A 19,663-nucleotide genomic window follows, 5' to 3' on the forward strand; every position below is an offset into this window, starting at 1 on the left:
GTTGTTACGTGGGAAAACAAGCTAAGAGATTAATATCAAACATTTACTGGAGCAGGACAGAACTCTGCATGGCAGTGAACAAGTAAATGTATTATATTTGCGGCTCCATCAAAAGGATTGTCAGCTTGAAAACAAAGTGAATGCTGCCTTTACAAGCCAGGGGCTTATGGGGCTACATGCACTATTAAAAAACTTGCATACAGGAAACAAATACCTGGTGGCTCATCTCAGTACCTGGGTTGTTATCAACGGGCGAGTACTCTGGTAACCATTCACAACTCTATTCTTGAAATGAATTTGATGTAAAAATGACCCTCATCCTGGTTCTGTTATTGTGTCTTTGTTATATATATGGGAGAAGTAAACATAAAGTTTTCATTGCTATCATAACATCAGTCTTTAGAGGAATTGATTTTAGTAGTGTTCGGTTTTACTTTGGGAAGATTTATTTATTTAAATTATTTATTGGAATTTACAACTTGCTCATTAATACTTTTAAGTCTAAATCGAAAGTTTGGGATTATTATGAGTTCATTCAAGGACATTTTGGATTACATCATTGTGATACATAGAGACTGTTAGCACATCAACACTATTCCAGTCTATTGGTACATCAGCACTTCAGAGAATGGAATTCATTCAGAACACCATTGTAATTCATTCAGAATACTCTATGCTTTTGGAATTGTGATAGAACGTTTAGGAATATTTGGGATTTAATTCACAATACTGAATTATGTTTTAAAGTTTCACTTTATATTCTAGGGAAATAAACTTCTTTTGTTTAATTTTACAAAACTTGGTAGTTTTTTACTCTATTCTGTTGCTTAGTTTAAGACCATAGAGTAGTAATGATGAGTGTTCATTGAAAGACTTATTCTGATGTCAATATTATTATATTAAAATAATAATATTATTATTATTATAATTTTCACTTAACCCTGTTTACTTCATCTTTTGCAGAAGGGAAACGAGAGATTTATGATAAATATGGCAAAGAAGGTCTCTCTGCTGGTGGAGGTGGTGGCGGAGCACAAGATTATAATTTTGACTGGGGTGGATTTGGCTTCCATTTCCGAGATCCAGAAGAAGTTTTCCGTGATTTCTTTGGGGGCAGAGATCCTTTCACTGAGTTTTTCTCAGGTATAATTGCTATCAGTGGTATAAAATCCTTTACTTTTGTTACTTAATTGGTTGGAAATAAAATGGATAATTTCATTGACATGTCATTTAAAGAAAATGATGGATCACTGAATTTAAGAACAGTAAGCAAAACATGATGTTATTTTATATATGCTTTGGCAAAAAGTAGGACACAGCTTACCTGGTATGTTGAGCACAAATTTTAAGAGAAAATCTGCCATTGACATAAAAGCTAGGCATAAGATTAATATTTAAGTTTTTTATATATAAATAATCCTACTTTATCAATGTTTATTTTATTTTTGATTAGATATTCTTAGGATTTTCAATAATTCAGTCACATACTTCTTCATCTTTTACAAATCCTGCAGTCTGTAGTTTGATGTTCCATATATTGACCTTTCTTATGATGTGCATTATTACAAATACTCACTTATAAATCCAATTGCAAACTGCACAGATCCTGATCTGCCATCACATAATGTGCCTGCAGATCTGGGTCTTTGCAGATTGTTTGGAGCAATCAGTAGAACAAGCAACATAGATCCTCATCTGCCACGTGACAACAGATCAGGATCTGTGTTGTTTGCAGTTGGATTCAGCTTATAAGCAAGTATATATGGTACTTGGCTCAGCGACAGCAATACTGAATGAAGGCTTTGACATAGTTAGCTATAGTTAATTGTTACGGTAGACTGCTTTTGTCAGATGAACTCTTACTGCATAGCTTGAAATAACATGATAATTATATTTAAACATTGCAGATATGACTTCACTTTCTACCTAGGTTATCATAGCTCAGTGAACTCCTGGAAAAATTTTGGACATGAATTACATGATTGATGCCTCTATTTCTCATTAAATAATGATATAAAATCTTGGAAAACTCAAGCAGTTTAGAACCTGCCATAAATTGGCTTCATAGACTGTATGTTGAGTAAAACCAATGCAGTCTGAATAATCATGTCATGCTGAATACGTTTTTCATGGTGCATTTGACAAGAGGAGTCTATGATCTTTAAAATCTGATGAAGTTTCAGACAATTATTTTATGGAAATTTATGACAGGGTACCTTTTCACTTACATTTCGTGAAACAACATTTAATTGGGGATAGATATTCAACCCAGAATAGTACAAGAAAATGCAAATGAGCATGAAAATTCTATAGAGATTTGGATTGCTGGGACCTATAGCTATACAAAATTCTATAGTAATTTTGGATTACTTGGATCCTTAGCTATGTAAAATTCTGTAGTGGTTTGGATTGCTTGGACCCATAACTATGCAAAAATTCTTTAATAATTTTGGATTGCTTGGACCCATAGCTATGCAAAATTCTATAGTGATTTGGATTGCTTGGACCCATAACTATGCAAAAATTCTTTAGTAATTTTGGATTGCTTGGACTCATAGCTATGCAAAATTCTATAGTGATTTTGATGGCTTTGACCCGTAGCTATGTAGAATTCTTGAGTAGTTTTGGATTGCTTGGACTCAGAGATATGCAAAATTCTATAGTAATTTTGGATTACTTGGCTCCTTAGCTATTCAAAATTCTATAGTAATTTTGAATTGCTTGGACCCATAGCTATGCAAAATTCTATAGTAATTTTGGATTGCTTGGACCCATAGCTATGCAAATTTCAGGTGATTTTGAATTGATTGGACCCATAGCAATGCAAAATTCTGTAGTGAGTTTGGATTGCTTGGACCCATACGTATGCAAAAATTCTATAGTAATTTTGGATTGCTTGTACCCATAGCTATGCAAATTTCAGGTGATTTTGAATTGATTGGACCCGTAGCTATGCAAAATTCTATAGTGATTTTGATGGCTTTGACCCGTAGCTATGTAAAATTCTTGAGTAGTTTTGGATTGCTTGGATCCTAAGCTATTCAAAATTCTATAGCAATTTTGGATTGCTTGGACCCATAGCTATGTAAAATTCTATTGTGACTTGGATTGCTTGGACCCATAACTATGTAAAATTCTGTAGTGATTTGGATTGCTTGGACCCATAGCTATGTAAAATTCTATAGGGATTTGGATTGCTTGGACCCATAGCTATGTAAAATTATGTAGTGATTTGGATCGCTTGGACCCATAGCTATGTAAACTTCAGGTGATTTTGAACTGATTGGACCCGTAACTATGCAAAATTCTATAGTGATTTTATTTGCTTTGACCCATAGATATGTAAAATTCTATAGTGATTTGACTGGCTTGGACCCATAGCTATGTAAAATTCAATACTCTTTTTGGATTGCTTGGACCCATAGCTATGCAAAATTCTATAGTGATTTGACTTGCTTGGACTCATAGCTATGTAAAATTCAATAGTCATTTTGGATTGCTTGGACCCATAGCTATGCAAAATTCTATAGTGATTTTGATTGCTTTGACCTACATCTTCGCTAGCCAAGGATCCGATGTGATTACACTATCTTCACCTTAGTGGAGCAAACAGATATATTGGTGCTTTGTCCTAGCGACATCTATTGGATTTCATGAGTTGCCTTCCTTAGTATGTAATGCCAACCAATCAGTATGATGGTGCATTGTGCATCAGCAAATAATGGTGGGGGCAATTGACCTCAAAAGGATACTTTGGAAGTTGAACATCGTAAGTATGACTGTGTACCAGAGGGAAGCTGTTACAGATGTATTTGAGTGAAAGGTATTTGTGCAAACACTGACTGGCACTGGAAAATTGTTTATTTATCAGTCCATTCAAGTTGTGTGCTCCCTTTGTCTCAATCATGTAGGAACAGTGTTCAAATTTTAACAACTTTTGATTGGATGGCAGTGGTTTGCCACCACATCCAATGAAAATATTTCACAGGCCCAAAGTACAGAAATATCTGCTTCATACACCAAGGTGTAGATAGATTTATCACATCAAAACTTTGGCTAGCAAAGATGTTTTACCCATAGCTTTGCAAAATTCTTTAGTTTTCAGGATAGCTTGGGTCCATAGCTTTCAGACTTTTTTGAAAAATTGAAATATTCACAAAAAAACATTTTGTAGGTGATGATCCTCAGACAAATTATAGATACTGAATTGCTTACAATTTCCTCTCACTTTATTGATGTCAGCTTTACACATAATACCAAAGATTATAATCTGTTTGGAGTATTTTATCTTCATCAGTTAAAATAATTTAGCAAACAGTTTTTCTTAACTATATTCATAAAGTTACTGCATCAAGGTTTGAAATTTTCCAACACATGTACACATTTTTGCTCTGATTTTATTTGAAACCTTTTTCTTGTAGATATAAATAATGGATTTGGCAATAGCCGAAATAGCATGTTCAGAGATTCTTTTATAGGATTCCCTTTGCCAAGTTTTGGATTTTTCTCCAATTTTGACATGGGAGGCCAGGGGTAAGTACTAAAGGACGCTGTGCTAGCCTTGTATTTGATATGAATCTCAGGTACAATGAATGTTGAAAAAGATATAGAGCTATAAGTATTATGAATTTTACCCTTGAAATACATCTGAAATTTATTTACAGATATCCAAGCAAAATGTATTATAAATAAAATACATCAGATTTATGTGTGTTTACAGTATTAACCAGAATGTATGAAACAGAAAAGTTAGTTATTGCACATCTTGTGCTTTTAACTTTTTACATATGTGGGTAGTATCCTTCTGATTTCTGTAAATATAAGGATGTTTCATCATTTGTAGTTCGGAGAATGGTACTGTTGGTCAGAAGAATAATTGTTTGTGTGGTTTCTTGGGGTTTGTTTTAATCTAGTTTTTATGTCAGATCATAATTAAAAGGAAGAAGGCAGTTACAGGATTTACATAACAGCATATTTCGTTGAAGAAATACAGGACCAAAAAGGTGTCATATATAGAGTTTCCATGCTACCGGGAAATTGTGAAAAAGTTGGTCAAATGATGGATATTTTCCAGACCTTGAAAAGTCCATTAATTTTGCAAATATTGATGAAAGTCTGGAAAAACCTAGGAATTCTCCAGCACTATTTCAGAACAGAAACAATCACGTAATTGAGTCTTTACAACTGATTCTGAGTTAAATTTATCGAGGTCTGACCAGAATATTTGGAGGTTGCAGTTTGGATCATTTGGGTGCATGCTGTAAACATATTTTTATAGTCAATCTGAACACTCACTTGACTAAATTCTTCTGTTTGACCGGTTAGTCCACAGTCAGCTTCATATTGGTTATCTTTCTTAAACAGAAAGTATGAAGACCAGTCTATCATCACAACAGGCCAACACGTGATCTCTGAGGGTTTAAGTGATAAATTATACAGCTTATCATCAACAATTTCTGTTTTTATATCTAAAGTTATAGAAAATATATTTTTATAAAGCTTATAATATGGTAGTTAGTAAAGGGAACATGGTGTTAAACATTATTTTCTGAAGTAATCTTGATCACAGCTTTCCTTTTGCGGTGATTTTTACTACCAAATATTGCTGAATATGTTAAAATTACTGGACTAAAATGACATACTGCACCAGCTGATAATCTCATATTTATGGACCAGTGGGAGGCAGTATGCCATTCAGCACATTTCAGTTGCATATTAAGTTAGAGAGATCATGGCTAAATCTGATAGTATCATCGAAATATGGACTGTCATTAAGTAAAGATCAAAGAGCAAGTCAGTTTGATGTGGTCTAAAATGTCAAATCTCTGAGCTGAACATTGATGATTATGAGGGTTAAAACTTGTTAAGATTTAATTCTTTGCGTTTGTTGTTTCTGTTTTTTATATTGTGATAGGAAATGTTTACTATGTATATCATGCATATAGATTCCAAGTTGTACATGTACCAAAACCTTGTATATGGTTTTTTGGATATACTGACTCTAAGAACATTTGTTTTCTGAAATTAAATGTTATTCTGCCTGAGACATTACTATCTTGATTTACAACTAATTATTCTGATTTCTTTCAAATTTAACATTTGAACAAAAACTCAAACTAAAACTAATTTCATTTGTTCATTTTGTTATTGTTTCCATATGCCACCATAATGGATTTCAGCAAAGATAACATTTTTATTCTCTAAATTTTAGTAGTCTAACTTGTTTCTTGTGATATGTTGTGGTTAGTCATATGTCTGATTAGTTCTTACAGGAGAGTCTTTGATTTGATATATGCATGTTTTCAAACCTAAAATGTTTTTTAATTCCATTCATGAATATTGATGCGTGAACCTAAAAAAATGAATTTCATCCTGGAAAAATCCAGGAAAAAGACCTGGTAATTGATCTTTAAAAAGGTACAGGAACCATGGATATAGAGAACATAGAATGCATATGACTGGAATTTGCCAAATTGAATCATAAAGTGAAATTGTCTGAATCAGGAATGATGTTGGCAACTTGTCAGAGTTTACTAGCATTCATATTGCAGATGAAAAGAATCTGAATGCTTGTCAGAATGTTTGGTGCTGGCAGGATTTTCTCACTCTCATTGGCTGCAATATTTTTGAATCATCCTACATAGACTGGTCATCTAACTTTTGCAACAGTAGGTCTTTGAAGATTTGGAGCAGAACCCAGTCTGGTATTGTTCAGGATGCAGACTGTTATGAATGATACAGCAAATTGAAATGTAATTTTAATGATCTGCTATAATTCTAATATCTGTCAATAATGCCACGATTCCTTTTGTGATAATTTTCTCACAGTTTTGATGATCATTTCAGCATTCATTTCCTGGCATTTAAATTTCAAGATGTGCATGGCTTTGCACATTGCATCCTGGGTAACATTGCATCATGGGTAGAACAGAAGCCAGTTTCCATGATGAATAAGCCCAACCCCATCTTGCACGAAAATTAATTGCATTTTTTAACTAATTTTCAGTTTCATAGACCTTTTAAGCTGCCATCTGCTTATGATTTCCTCTGGCCGAGTTGGTTTTCAAGAACGTAATGAAAATAAATTTGTTTTAGCTTAAGTGCATGAAAATAAACTAAATTAAATTGGTTACGCAGATTTTGTAGTTAAAGGTGACATGGAGCAATGTTTTTTATGCTTTTCGTAAAGAATAACTGGAAAGAATTAAATATGCTGTAGAGAGTTGTCTTTCTTTGTACAAACCAAAGTTTCTTCCTTTCCTACCTTGTTATTGGAAAAGATAATAAAAAATTTTTATATAAAAATTTGATAAGAAATTATATAAGACTTGTCTATGCCACAATAATATATCTAATCCATTTTACTTCTCGCCAAGATTAAATCATGTTGTGCAGTTTTGGCATATAAGGTAGAAACAATGAAAAAAAACTATTTTGGGACTAAAGGCAACAATTTATTACGAACACTTTATGTAGAATTGTATGTTGCAGACATTTAGCTTTGGTAGAAAGTGGTTTAGTATTTTGGCAGATTATTTCTACATGTAGCTCATAGCTAAATATAAAAAATTTCATTTACTTCAAATTTCTCAAATGACCAGATCCTGCCAGCTTAGCAGCAAAAAATGGCAAAAACAAGGACAGCTACAGTCTACAACAAAAATTTTTTAAAAATCAGCCAATGCATCTTTTAGCTGAAACAAATTGAAAGGAATGTTCTACTTTGATTCAAACTCATGAAAAGCATTTTTTGGAGTGTATACTGAAACCAAATTCCTGAGTATATTTTTGTCCATTGTCTGACCATTTAGAGCACATTTGACTGCTAGCACAATTTTGTTTTCACAGCTCCTTTTAGCAGCTTGGATGAATTGCCTTCAGATTGTAAAGTCACCTTTATTCCAAGGTTTAGTTGGTCCTAAATGAAAATGGTGTCAATATCAGCACTCATGAAAATCTTGCTATTTCTACTCCTTCTGAATGGAGGGTTCATAGGATTTTCATTGAAAAGACTTAAAATGATGCATTGTTGCTCCTAAATGGTGTGTACCAATCTGAAATCCAATATGCTGTCATAATGGCCAGCTTAAAAATCTTGGTTTTGCTCTAGAATATCAGAGATGGTGGGTGTCCACACTCAGCAGTTAAAAAGAATGGTCTTATCTTGGATTCCTGGAAAAATAATTCAGCCAGTAGAGTATCAGTCCCTTTCAGGGACTCTGTTTTTCATATATTTGGAAAAAAGCTTAGAAATACCCAGAATGCAATTGCAGCATAAAGTTACATGTTCAGTTTTTGAAAGGTTTTAATAAAGCTTAAATTTTGATATTCAAATGTATGGTTGTTTTATATTTTCATTTGCAGACAGTTGCCATGTATATAATTACTTGCAGTTCTTTAAAAAATTTCTTAGTTGAGAATTTATATTCATGTGGGTGTGTGATTTGGATTTTTAATGTAGCTTTAACAATTTGTTTTGTCATATCATGACACTGTCTGCATTGTGGCAGTTTATACTGATGTCTAGCACTGGGCATAATGCAGCAGACATTTAGCATCATGTCCCAACCAGTAACAGTATCCTGGCACTTGGCTGACCAGTCCTAACACTAACCTCAAAATGCTGAGTGCTAAGCAAGGCAGCTGCTTGTAATTTTTTATACATCTCTGATATGATTTGGTGGGGGTTCAAACCCATGACCTCCCACATCCAAGGTGGACATTCTAACCACTTAGACCACCTGAGTGTTTGAATTTATACTCAGAGTTAATAGTGTATTTCAGTATTTGAGTACTTTTCTTAGAGTATTCATTTGTATCCATGTCAGTAATTCATAATTTTTTAATATCTTTGTTTTCAGTTTTGTATGCCCCACTTTGATAGTGGTAGGGTCATATAGTGTTACTCTGTGTCTGTCTGTCTGTCTGTCTGTCCATACCTCTGTCCATCACACCTTGGTTGAGTTGATTGTTTGTTTTTGTCTGGTAATGAGGTGGGACATCTTTATTCCAAGAGCACATTTCTAGCTTCATAAAAGTTTTCATTCAAGTTCTATTTTAAGAGAACTATTGCTTGTATCGGAAAGATGTTATGATAGGGGATAATATGTAGTCCTCACTGTTAACCTATTTTTGGTGCATTTGTTTTTATCACTGGAAGTATTTTCTGCACTAGGACTTCTAATTATGTTGCAATGGACTTGGCTGACATATCCATCACTTTTGGTTCCATGTGCGTGTCTGCCTGGCTGACTGCATCAGTCCATCTCTTTGTCCAGCTCTACACCAAGGATGAATTTCATTGTTAAAGGTTTTCTCCTGTGCAGAAAATACAAATGACATTAATAAAAACCAGTAGTTTATTGTAGCCTGCACTTATTATAAACAGCAAGAAATATAGTGCACGACATTGGTGGTGGTGGTGTGTTGAGAAACTGAAAATGTAAGTTTACCTTCACTGGCCATGATGTTTAAAAGAAAATTTGACACTTACAGAATAAATGTTTTTACATGCAATAATATTATTTCACTCCGCCTACTTAAAGACTGTTTTGATGGGAGGGGGCCACAGGTACTTGATTCATTTAGTTAAAGATGAAGATATTTTGAAAGGCACATAATTTACTAACCTGCTTAAGCTAACGTGGAATTGCTGAAACATAGGTTCTGTTAAATAGCCTGTCTAGAAATGTCTTAATGAGTCTGAACCTTTAGGAGTGCAATTTTATGGGCAGGATGTCATTATTATTTATCCTTCTCAAAAATGTAAAATGGTCTAACACAGGATTTTGTCATTACACTAAAGAACACCACTAGACATGTTCAAGACTGCATTGAAATTAACAGTTGTTGTTTGCTTTAACAATCCATGCTCATCATAAAACTCTGCATTATTTGTACTTAAAGTGAAATGCTAGTTCTGAACATTTTGACCTTAAATCAGATCTAAGATGTTATAGCAGTTAAGATCCAATGTTGCTTCAACCAAGTTATCTCATGGGTCAGTGGTTCTTTCTGGGGTTTTCCCGGGTTCTTCCTCCACCATTTATACTGGATGCCATGTATGGCCTATCTTGCGCTGAAAATTGGCATTTAACCCTATAACAACAACAGCAACCAAGTTATCTAAATTTGCTTTGTCATAGCTTTACATGCATCAGCCAGAGTATTTTATTTTGTTGTTTTTGCATGGTTTAATTGGGATGTATATCTATGTAAACAAGGTGTATTTGGTATGACCCCAAAGTTTTAACTAAATGCAATTCAAACTGGCAATGGAAATTTCATTATTCAGAAACTGGCAGTATGCTGCTTGTCTTTCTATGTTCTCAGTGAAAGACTGTATGAATCTATTTTGTAGGCAATTGCCCAGAATAGTATTCACTTGGGCATAAATGTCCATCCACATCCTACATTAGCCTCAGTGTTGGCCATTTCTTGCTAATGACCGAATTATGAAAACTTGGGGACATGCTGGAAATGCAGACCATGGACATCTTCTTGATCGACACGGTTTCAAATATCATGTTTTTCTATAAAAACAGATGATAGATACTACTTCCTATTTTTTTTGGTACTTGATGGTTATTTTCTGTTTTTCATTTCATTTTGTGAAGGCAGGGGCCATTTCTGGTTGTTATTCTGCATCTGGATTTCTTTTCAGAATTATATTTGCTTTGCATCAGCATTCCATTAGTTTACTTAACTGGTATAGAGTTGTTGCCTGTGTTGTCAGTGGTGTTGACATTAACATGGACAGCTTGATAAGTTTAAAACAGTTTCCCTTGTGTCTCACTTGACATTGTTTTGAGCCAGGTTTATTTGCATATGTAGATCGGAATGCACTGTTGTAACACTGCTTCACTTGGATGACCAGAAGTTGCTCGGTGTTCAGAGTGATTAACATTAATGTATATTTTTTGTGCAGTGATATTTATTTTGTCAAATGTCACATGGTCAGGTTGTTTTCTTGGCAACTCCTGCAATACTTGAGAGAATCAAATTTGCCTTGAGTTGTTGCTATATACACTGTTTGACTGATGTTATTACATGTGCTTTGATACAAGACCCATTTTTTATAAGTTCTTTTGACTAATTTATTGGTCAAACAATGACATTTAATTGGATATGGGGTTTGGAATGGCAAGGTGTCCAGGCAATCTTTAGTGGAGGATATGGACTGGATTAGCAGGGTTCAGGAATGAATTACTTGTGGGGAAATGGGAGTGGAATGGCAGCATGCCTGGTTTGACTTAAGTGTGGGACACGGGAATGGAATGGGAGGTTGTCTGGACCAGTGCAAGTACCTCACTTTATCCAGAGACATACCGTATCTCATTTTAAAGCTTGTAATGTTCCCCATCAAGATCACATAAGATGTGGTCATTGAAGGTGGGGACATTACAGTGGAAATGGTTTACTTGTTGGTACCCTAATGCTGTTAGCAAGCCCCTTGAAATGGTCATATATACTGGGGAGTTTCTGCCAAGAACTAGTAGTCTGACTTGATAGATAGTTGTTCTAAGTGAAACTCTTAGCTGACCTTAACTTGAACTGAATATGTACATTGCAACAGGTGTGAAACTGCCTTAGGGCTTTTGTAAATGGTATAATGTAACCTGTACCAGTGAATTATATAGTTCCCTGCCACAACCCGCTTTGGGAGCAATCCAGTTGATTTCATGTGTAAAGAGAGATCTCAACAGTCAAAACATTTTCAGCAAGATGGATTATACCACCAGAGTTAAAAAGTGTATGAATTTTGAGGTCAAAAGTCTAGGTTATATGGCTAAAAAGAGTTTCCACACAATAGTTTGAGTTCTTCATCAGTTTCTGAACCTTATGGATGACTTGTACTTTTTGTAAGGAAGAATCCTATTGATTTTGGGGCCAAAAGATCATGGTCAAGGTAATCATCACCACAAGAATGAAAATGGTTTCCACACAATAACATTACGTCAGTCATATACCAGGAATAATCATTGTGGCTGGCATGCACTTGCAGTAAGGAAACAGACTGTAAGCTTTTTTTTCAAAAGGTCAGAGGTCAAGGCCAAAGTGGCAGAAATAAGAAAAATGATTTCTGAACAATCACTTTTGTTCTACATCACAGAACAGGACCAGACATTGTGGCTGGCTTACACTTGGGGTAGGGAAGAAGCCTATTGATTCTGAAGTTAAAATATCAAAGTCACTGACTGAATTAAGTCTTTTCTGCACACCAATGTTAGTTTTTATCAACACAGTATATGGAGTGGGTTTATTATCTACATAAAGCAACCAATCAAATGAATTGTTGCAATCATTTGTGTAAGGTAGGAGATTTAAACTAAAAATGTCTCTTTTGAGCCATGAAGTTTGCTTTGGACAAAGTTAGATTTTATATTAAATTTCTCTCATAATCTCACACCCTGCATCTAAAGAAGCTGCCTGCTTTGAAAGACATGCCTACACTTATGTGTTAAGGAACAATAAAGAAACCCTTATCTTGTACAGGAGATGATTCTGTCATGCAGCAAAATACCTTTTACCTTTTCAGTGTTGCACAGAAGATCCCATGGGCAGCAGACACTGTGTCCTTTCCACACCATGTTAGAGGAACAAATGAAAATAAAAGCACAAAAATGAGATAATCTTGGTTGCTTCAACAGTTTTGCTACCATAACTTTTTCATCTGCACAGTACTATCATATTTTCCTTGAACACTTGCATTATTTTGTGGTCGCCATGAGTGGTCTGAGGCAATCACCTTTACAGCTCGCTGACAGTTCGCTGTCAGTGTGGGTTTGAGTCTTGGGCTCAGCCAACATGGGTATGTGGGGAAGCTTGCAAGTAGCTTCCTATGAGTTGCTGGTTCTTCCTCCACCAAATATATCAGCCAGCATGTTTAGCCTTTCATGTGTTGAAAATGAGGCTAAAAAGTCTTGTTTAATTTTAGTGTATAATCATTATCCACCAGCATTTATTATAATAAACACCTGTATTTTCTGATTTACTTTTCTTTCCAAACTTAAAATCCCTAATCGCATGACAAATTGTGTATTTGCATAAATTTGTCACTTTTGTCAACCTCAAAACAAATTAAATCTTCCCCTAACCTCAAAAATACATTACACTAATGGCTGTGAAACACTTTACATTGCAACTAGGCTGACTATCACAAACTTTGAATGTTTTCATTGCCAGAAACATTCTTTTAAAATATATGTTCACTGTCATCATAGTTTTATCACCTTTTGTGACTTTGGAAATCCTAACAGTAACAGACATGGGTGGACACCCACTAATGAAAACTTGTAGATGTATTTTTCAATACTGGTGGGTTGGTGCATGGCATAAAGATTTGGTAGACATGGGCTTAACATTTGCAGGAAACATGAACCGGCACTCATGTGCGATGCTTCCTAATATGAAAGTAGTCAGTTAGTATGAATTCTCACCTTGTATCATGAGTTACCAATTTTTTTTTTTAATTTAGAATTTTGCATTTAGTTAAATAATGTGAAATTGATCTTATTCAAGCTTCTTGTATTTCCTTTATTTTGTTTAAATTCGCTTCTTTTATTTACATATCTGCATGAGCATGTCAGTGGTATTGGTAACTTTGGATTGGCACTTTTAACCTCTCGGTTTTGCATGGCTGCTTGTAATGGCTTCCATTTAGTGGTGTGTCATGTGTCATCTTGGTTGTTATGCTAGCATGGGGTTCTTATCCCCCGTGATGTTTTCATGTATTAGGAGGAGGCGTATGCGACGGCAACGGGAAAGGGGTGATCCAGCTGTTTCATCTGGTCGTAGACATCGAGAGAGGCCGCACGGCATGTTTCATCCGCTAGAATCATCCTTCGGACGTATACCTTTTGGGTTTACCTCCTCCTACAACTTTGGGTTTCCATCCATTTTTGATGACCCATTTGGCTTTCCATTCTCTTCGGGATTCCAGGGTCCAGTAGGGTAAATGTTGACCATACTCTTCAGCCTGAATATGATTGTACCCTACAATGAATTGCTGACCATCTTATGTCTTTTCTACATTTCTGTAAACACCACCATTCCTGCTATTGCCCATTGTGAACAATTTTATTTCCATTTTTCTTGCATTATTAAAATTTTGGTCCAGTATGACCATAGTGAATTTCACAAGTCAACTAAATTGAAACACTATTCCCGTCTTGTATTTTACTATCTAATTTGCACAATTTTTTTTTCCAGTTTTGTGTTTTTGCAAAATTTGGCTTAGCAATCCCAGAAAATTTTGAACCACCAGAATATATTATATAAAACAGTGACTTCAGTGATGGACCGTTAACTATTTTTTTAAAAAGTGTAACCTAATGATTAAATGCCTGTTAATATTAAAAAGTGTAACCTAATGATTAAATGCCTGTTAATATTTTTTGTCATAAACTCTGTAAATCTTTTTTGATGGATATATTTAGTATTCACCACTGTCCCCTCCCCCAAAAAGTAACCATGATATATTTCAAGTATATAATAATAATAATAATGATAATAATGAGGACTTTGTACAGCGCCCAATCTTTAGAAGCTCTAAGTGCTTTACAACATTAGACAACACCTATAAGATAAAAAACATAATGATATGATTACAAAAACAAACCCCATGAAATTAGAAAACATTAAAAAGCAATAATTAAGAGATTAGCCAGTTTAAAGTGACACTTGCAGATTGACTGGAGTGCATTGTATGGACCATTTGCAGATCAATTAACATGACATGTCTTTATGTAAACATTGGCTTGCTTGGGAAAACAAACCTTTTATTTGTATTGTTAATATACTTGAGTGACTGCTATAATCAGTGAGAAACTACTGTTTGATGCCTGGTCAATGACCCTAAAATGCAGGTAACCATTTAATACATTACTTTCATAAAAGAAATTTCACAACAAGGAATGGGAATGGTCGTTGAGTTTACATGACTTAATTTAGTTTAACTGAGAAAACTTGATGGTTGAAATCAAACTAATTGATCATGTTTTAATTGTTTTCATCCATTTAGATTCTAAAATGTGCATATTGTGGATATAATGGATTACCCTGTCAAAAGCAGCATGTGGCATAGTAGTAAATTTAATTACATGTAATTGAAAAAAAAAAAAAGACGGAAGATCATCTCAAAACCTGCCAGGATTGTTATCTGAATGCTTTTGTTGATTCCTAGTCCATCAGCATTCAGCAGTCTAGAAAGTTTATATATCAGTATCAGATGATGTTAATCAGACCTTGTCAAAAATAGTTTCGACAAGAATAATGGAGAACTAATTTTCCATCCCCCTTGTTATTTATGGAGGGAGGCAAGCAGTTATTGCAGTGTACATTTATGTTTTTCCTGTTATTCTTGAATAACATAATCAGGGGAATTATCGAATTGGAATATAATTAAAAGGTTCATCATTATTCAAAATCTACCCCAACTATTCATTTTGTCCAACGCTGGTGTTAATATAGAAAAACTATTTTTCCAGTAATTGAACATCAAAAAATGTACTAAAGTGTTGTGTGTTCTGATTAAGGAATCTGGTTCAGCATTGGTCACGTCGGGTGATTTGACCAATTTTCTATTTCAGTTTCTGTGACTGATTTTGTAAACAAATTCAGTTCTGCACCTTACCAGATTGATGATGACTTCTTGTTGTTGTTATAGGGTTTAACGCCATTTTTCAGCACACGATAGGCTATACATGGCAGCCTATATCAATGGTGGAGGAAGAACTCGGGGAAATCCCTGAAAAAGAACCACCAACCCTCAAGAAGCTACTGGCAAGCTTTCTTACAAACCCACATTGGCCGAATCCGAGACTCGAACCCATGCAGACAGAGGTGAGATGGCAGTGATCCGTAGCAGAGAGTGCTTTAGACCACTCGACCACTCGGGGCCCTGAAGATGACTTGAAAAATATCCCCATTTTGACCTGGCACTATTGAGACAACTTAATAGATTATTGAATGACTTAATGGGAAGCAGAACCTGATGGTCAAAACATTGATCTTATTCACAACATCACCAAATTTTTGTTTGATAATAAATGAAACCACATATCTGTTAGGAGTATAACTGGTAAATACATGTAAATTACAAGTTAGGAGTATTACTGTAAATTACATATTAGGAGTATTACTGGTAAATACATGTAAAATTAAATGTTAGGAATATTACTGTAAATTACATGTTGGGAGAATATACATGTCAATTACAAGTTAGGAGTATTACTGTAAATTACATATTAGGAGTATTACTGGTAAATACATGTAAATTGCATGTTAGGAAAATTACTGTAAATTACATGTTGGGAGTATTACTATTAAATACATGTAAATTAATGTTAGGAGTATTACTCTAAATTACTGTTAGGAGTGTTCCTAGTAAACACATGTAAATTGCATGTTAGGAATATTACTGTAAATTACATGCTAGGAGTATTACTGGTAAATATATGTAAATTACATGTTAGAAGTATTACTGTAAATTACATGTTAGGAGTATTACTGGTAAATACATGTAAATTACATGTTAGGAGAGTTACTGTAAATTACTGTTAGGAGTGTTCCTAGTAAACACATGTAAATTACATGTTAGGAGTATTACTGGTAAATATGTGTAAATTACATGTTGGAAGTATTACTGTAAATTACGTTAGTTGTATTACTATTAAATACATGTAAATTATATGTTAGAAGTATTACTGTAAATTACATGTTTGGAGTATTAATGGTAAATACATGTTAATTTACTGTTAGGAGTATTACTGGTAATTACTGTTAGGAGTATTACTATAAATTACTGTTAAGAGTGTTACTGGTAATTACATGTAAATTACTGTTAGGAGTACTACTGGTAAATACATGTAAATTACAAAAGTCTCTGCTAGGCACATTAAGAGTATTCTTAAAGAATTAACTGTAGTACAACTTAAGGAGGCACCATACTGTCAGTCCCATTTTTCTAACCATATATAGATACAGTAACCAGTCAAGAACATCTCAGTTAGACAGGTATAAACTCAGACTGTCTGCTGCACCTGCAGTCATGTGAATAGTATATAAATTTTACCCAGTGAGGTTTGAAATGTGATGTAAACAGTTTTTCTTACCCAGTGAGATGCGAGTTGTGTGAACAGTACTAAATTTTCATCCACTGAGGTAGGGGTCATGTGAACAGTACATAATTTTCATATGCTGAGGTAGGGATCATGTGAACAGCATATACTTTTTACCCAGTGAGATGTGAATGCTGATGGCCAGGTTTGTTAAAGCATTAACATAAAAGAATGCCTCCAAACCACAAAATCTTGTGTTCAGATCCACATGGCAGTGTTGTCTTTCATTTCTGTGTCTATTTGATAGTGTTCCAAACATAGCATAAAGAACAAAAGCAAGAAAAACACCCCTGAGGATCTTTATGGTTACAGATAAAGAACTGATACATATGTCAGTAGTTTTCATAAGGCAAAAGTACTTCCATTTCATGTGCACATTGCAGTTATCTCTGATTTTACCTTTAATAATAGTCAGTTGTGGTTATTATTGAGGAGTTGTCATATTTTAGGATTTGTCAGAAGGAAAGATTCACTGAACAGAAAATAGTATACATTGAAAACTGTCTTGAAAGACCACTGCTATGTGAGACCACCTGTCTTGAGAGACCATATTCTCAATGCACAAATGTATTGATTATAGAAGCATTGTGACCTGTTATGACCACCTGCCTTGAGAGACCATACTTTTTTGTCAAAAAGGGTGGTCTTTCAAAACAGGTTCCACTGTATAAAGGATAAATATGAAAAGAGAAATATATTGCTTTGGTTTGGGCAGCATAAGAAAGTTCCAATGGGATGTGTCAAGTTCACATTATTTTTCAGAGACGTAGGCACAAAAAGGGGATCAAATTTTAATTTAAATATTCTGTATTGTATCTCATCAGGTTGATTTTACTATGGTAGCCACACTCTTGAAAAAAACTTCCATCACACCCCACCACCATGTCCATGCTTACAGCTGTTTGTGAGAATATTGTATTTGGAAAAAACGGTTTTCCATATGATTATTGTATACCATTATACTCCATTATTAATAAAGTCCAACTGCAAACTGCACAGATTCATATCTGCCATCACATAATGCACTTTTAGATCTGGGTCTATGCAGTTAGGAGTAATCAGCAGAACAAAGAACATAGACCCTGCAATATGTAATGGCAGATAAAGGGCTATGTCTTTTGCAGTTGGAATCAACTTGCAGCAAGTATATACAGTAATTACAGTACTCCCTTATTATAATTGTGTTCATGGCAGTCATACATGTAGCCTGCCATATAGGTGAGGTCAAATTATATTGAGGTATTTTGATACAGTTACTATTAAATAATGAAATGGTATCTATACCTTGACCAGCATTATAAAATGGACAGTGTCATAATGAGATACCTTGTAGTCCGGGAGTACTGTGTTTATCAGACTGTATTTGCATATATAACACATCAAGCTATCAACAGTGTAGATCAAGTTGTTTTATCCCATAGTGTACTGGAGGTCAGTGTCAGCCATAAGCTTGTGATAAAAGAGAACACATTTAAGTTTCATCATTCATTGCTAACTTTTTTTTAAAATCAAAGCTATATTAAGAAGCTGGGGACATTTATATTATGTGCTTATTTACTATTTCACTTGTACTAGGAAATACTTGAACTGTCTGATAAAAGATAACTCTAGATGTGTTTGTGTATTTAACAGTATTAAGGCAAAACTGTATAATATTCTGTTTCAGAGTGACCACATTTTCAAGTACCTCATTTGGTGGGCCTTCCAGTGGTGGATCTTTTCGGTCAACATCAACATCCACAAAAATGGTGAATGGGAAAAAAGTTGTAACAAAGAAGTAAGTTATCTTGTACACTTAGAGAGTATAAATATAAAGCCATACCTGAAATAGCAGTCAACCTGGGGATAGGTCAGAATTGGTCTTTGTTGATACGTGACCTTTATCTTGAAGGACAACTTACCACAGAACCTGAGAGATAAAAGAAGGAAGATACAAAAGGATTACTGGTACCAAGAAAAACTGAAGAAGTACACAGATTAAAAAGAAAAGGAATTTTCATAAATAAATTTAATTTTTTTTTACCAATATTTAAAACATAAATGCTACATGAATTTCTACTTACCAGATATTATATAGAAAGTATTTGGTATCACATACATGGCGACCAGTGACCACGTTGATCAGTTGACTGTTATGTACAAGACATAAATTATGTAAAGTTAACACACTGAGGCAATCTGTCCAGTATGGGCTTCAGAATACAAAATAAGAAAACTCCTTTCTGCTGTATTTTCGTTATAATTTCATTTTTGACTGAGTAGAGGAGATTAGTTCTTGCTACTTTGACAACTTATATTTTAAATCCAGGACATAGTGAAGAAGATTAATCTTGAAATATTCATGTAAAAGATCTTCCTTGTTTAATAACTTCATTGGTCAATGGACAGTATATCCAAAAACTAGTTCAAAAGGACTAAACGCATAATGATTCTTGAACTGATTCCCTAACAGCAAACAACAGCGAATGAACACCTTTGCCCCAGTCTTTTCCTGCATAACATTTTGGAAAAGTTGACCCCTGATTAGACCGGACAGATCTGAA

The 19,663-nt window shown here is 34.4% G+C and overlaps 1 protein-coding gene across 5 annotated transcripts in view; it reads left to right on the forward strand.

The window, feature by feature from the left end:
• Positions 1-19,663, forward strand: part of LOC149779434 (dnaJ homolog subfamily B member 6-like) — a 76,484-nt gene that overhangs the window by 47,102 nt on the left and 9,719 nt on the right. For 2 of the 5 annotated variants that reach the window (XM_089940094.1, XM_089940095.1), the window contains exons 4-7: positions 964-1,143; positions 4,422-4,533; positions 13,738-13,953; positions 18,787-18,897. In XM_089940094.1, coding sequence (XP_089796220.1) covers positions 964-1,143; positions 4,422-4,533; positions 13,738-13,953; positions 18,787-18,897 — 619 coding nt within the window. The remainder of the gene's footprint in view (positions 1-963; positions 1,144-4,421; positions 4,534-13,737; positions 13,954-18,786; positions 18,898-19,663) is intronic. The other 3 variants (XM_089940096.1, XM_089940098.1, XM_089940099.1) reach the window with 3 other exon arrangements.

Source organism: Sinohyriopsis cumingii, chromosome 17 (assembly GCF_028554795.1).
Source record: "Sinohyriopsis cumingii isolate HCF-2022 chromosome 17, ASM2855479v2, whole genome shotgun sequence".
Taxonomy (NCBI): Eukaryota; Metazoa; Mollusca; class Bivalvia; order Unionida; family Unionidae; genus Sinohyriopsis; species Sinohyriopsis cumingii.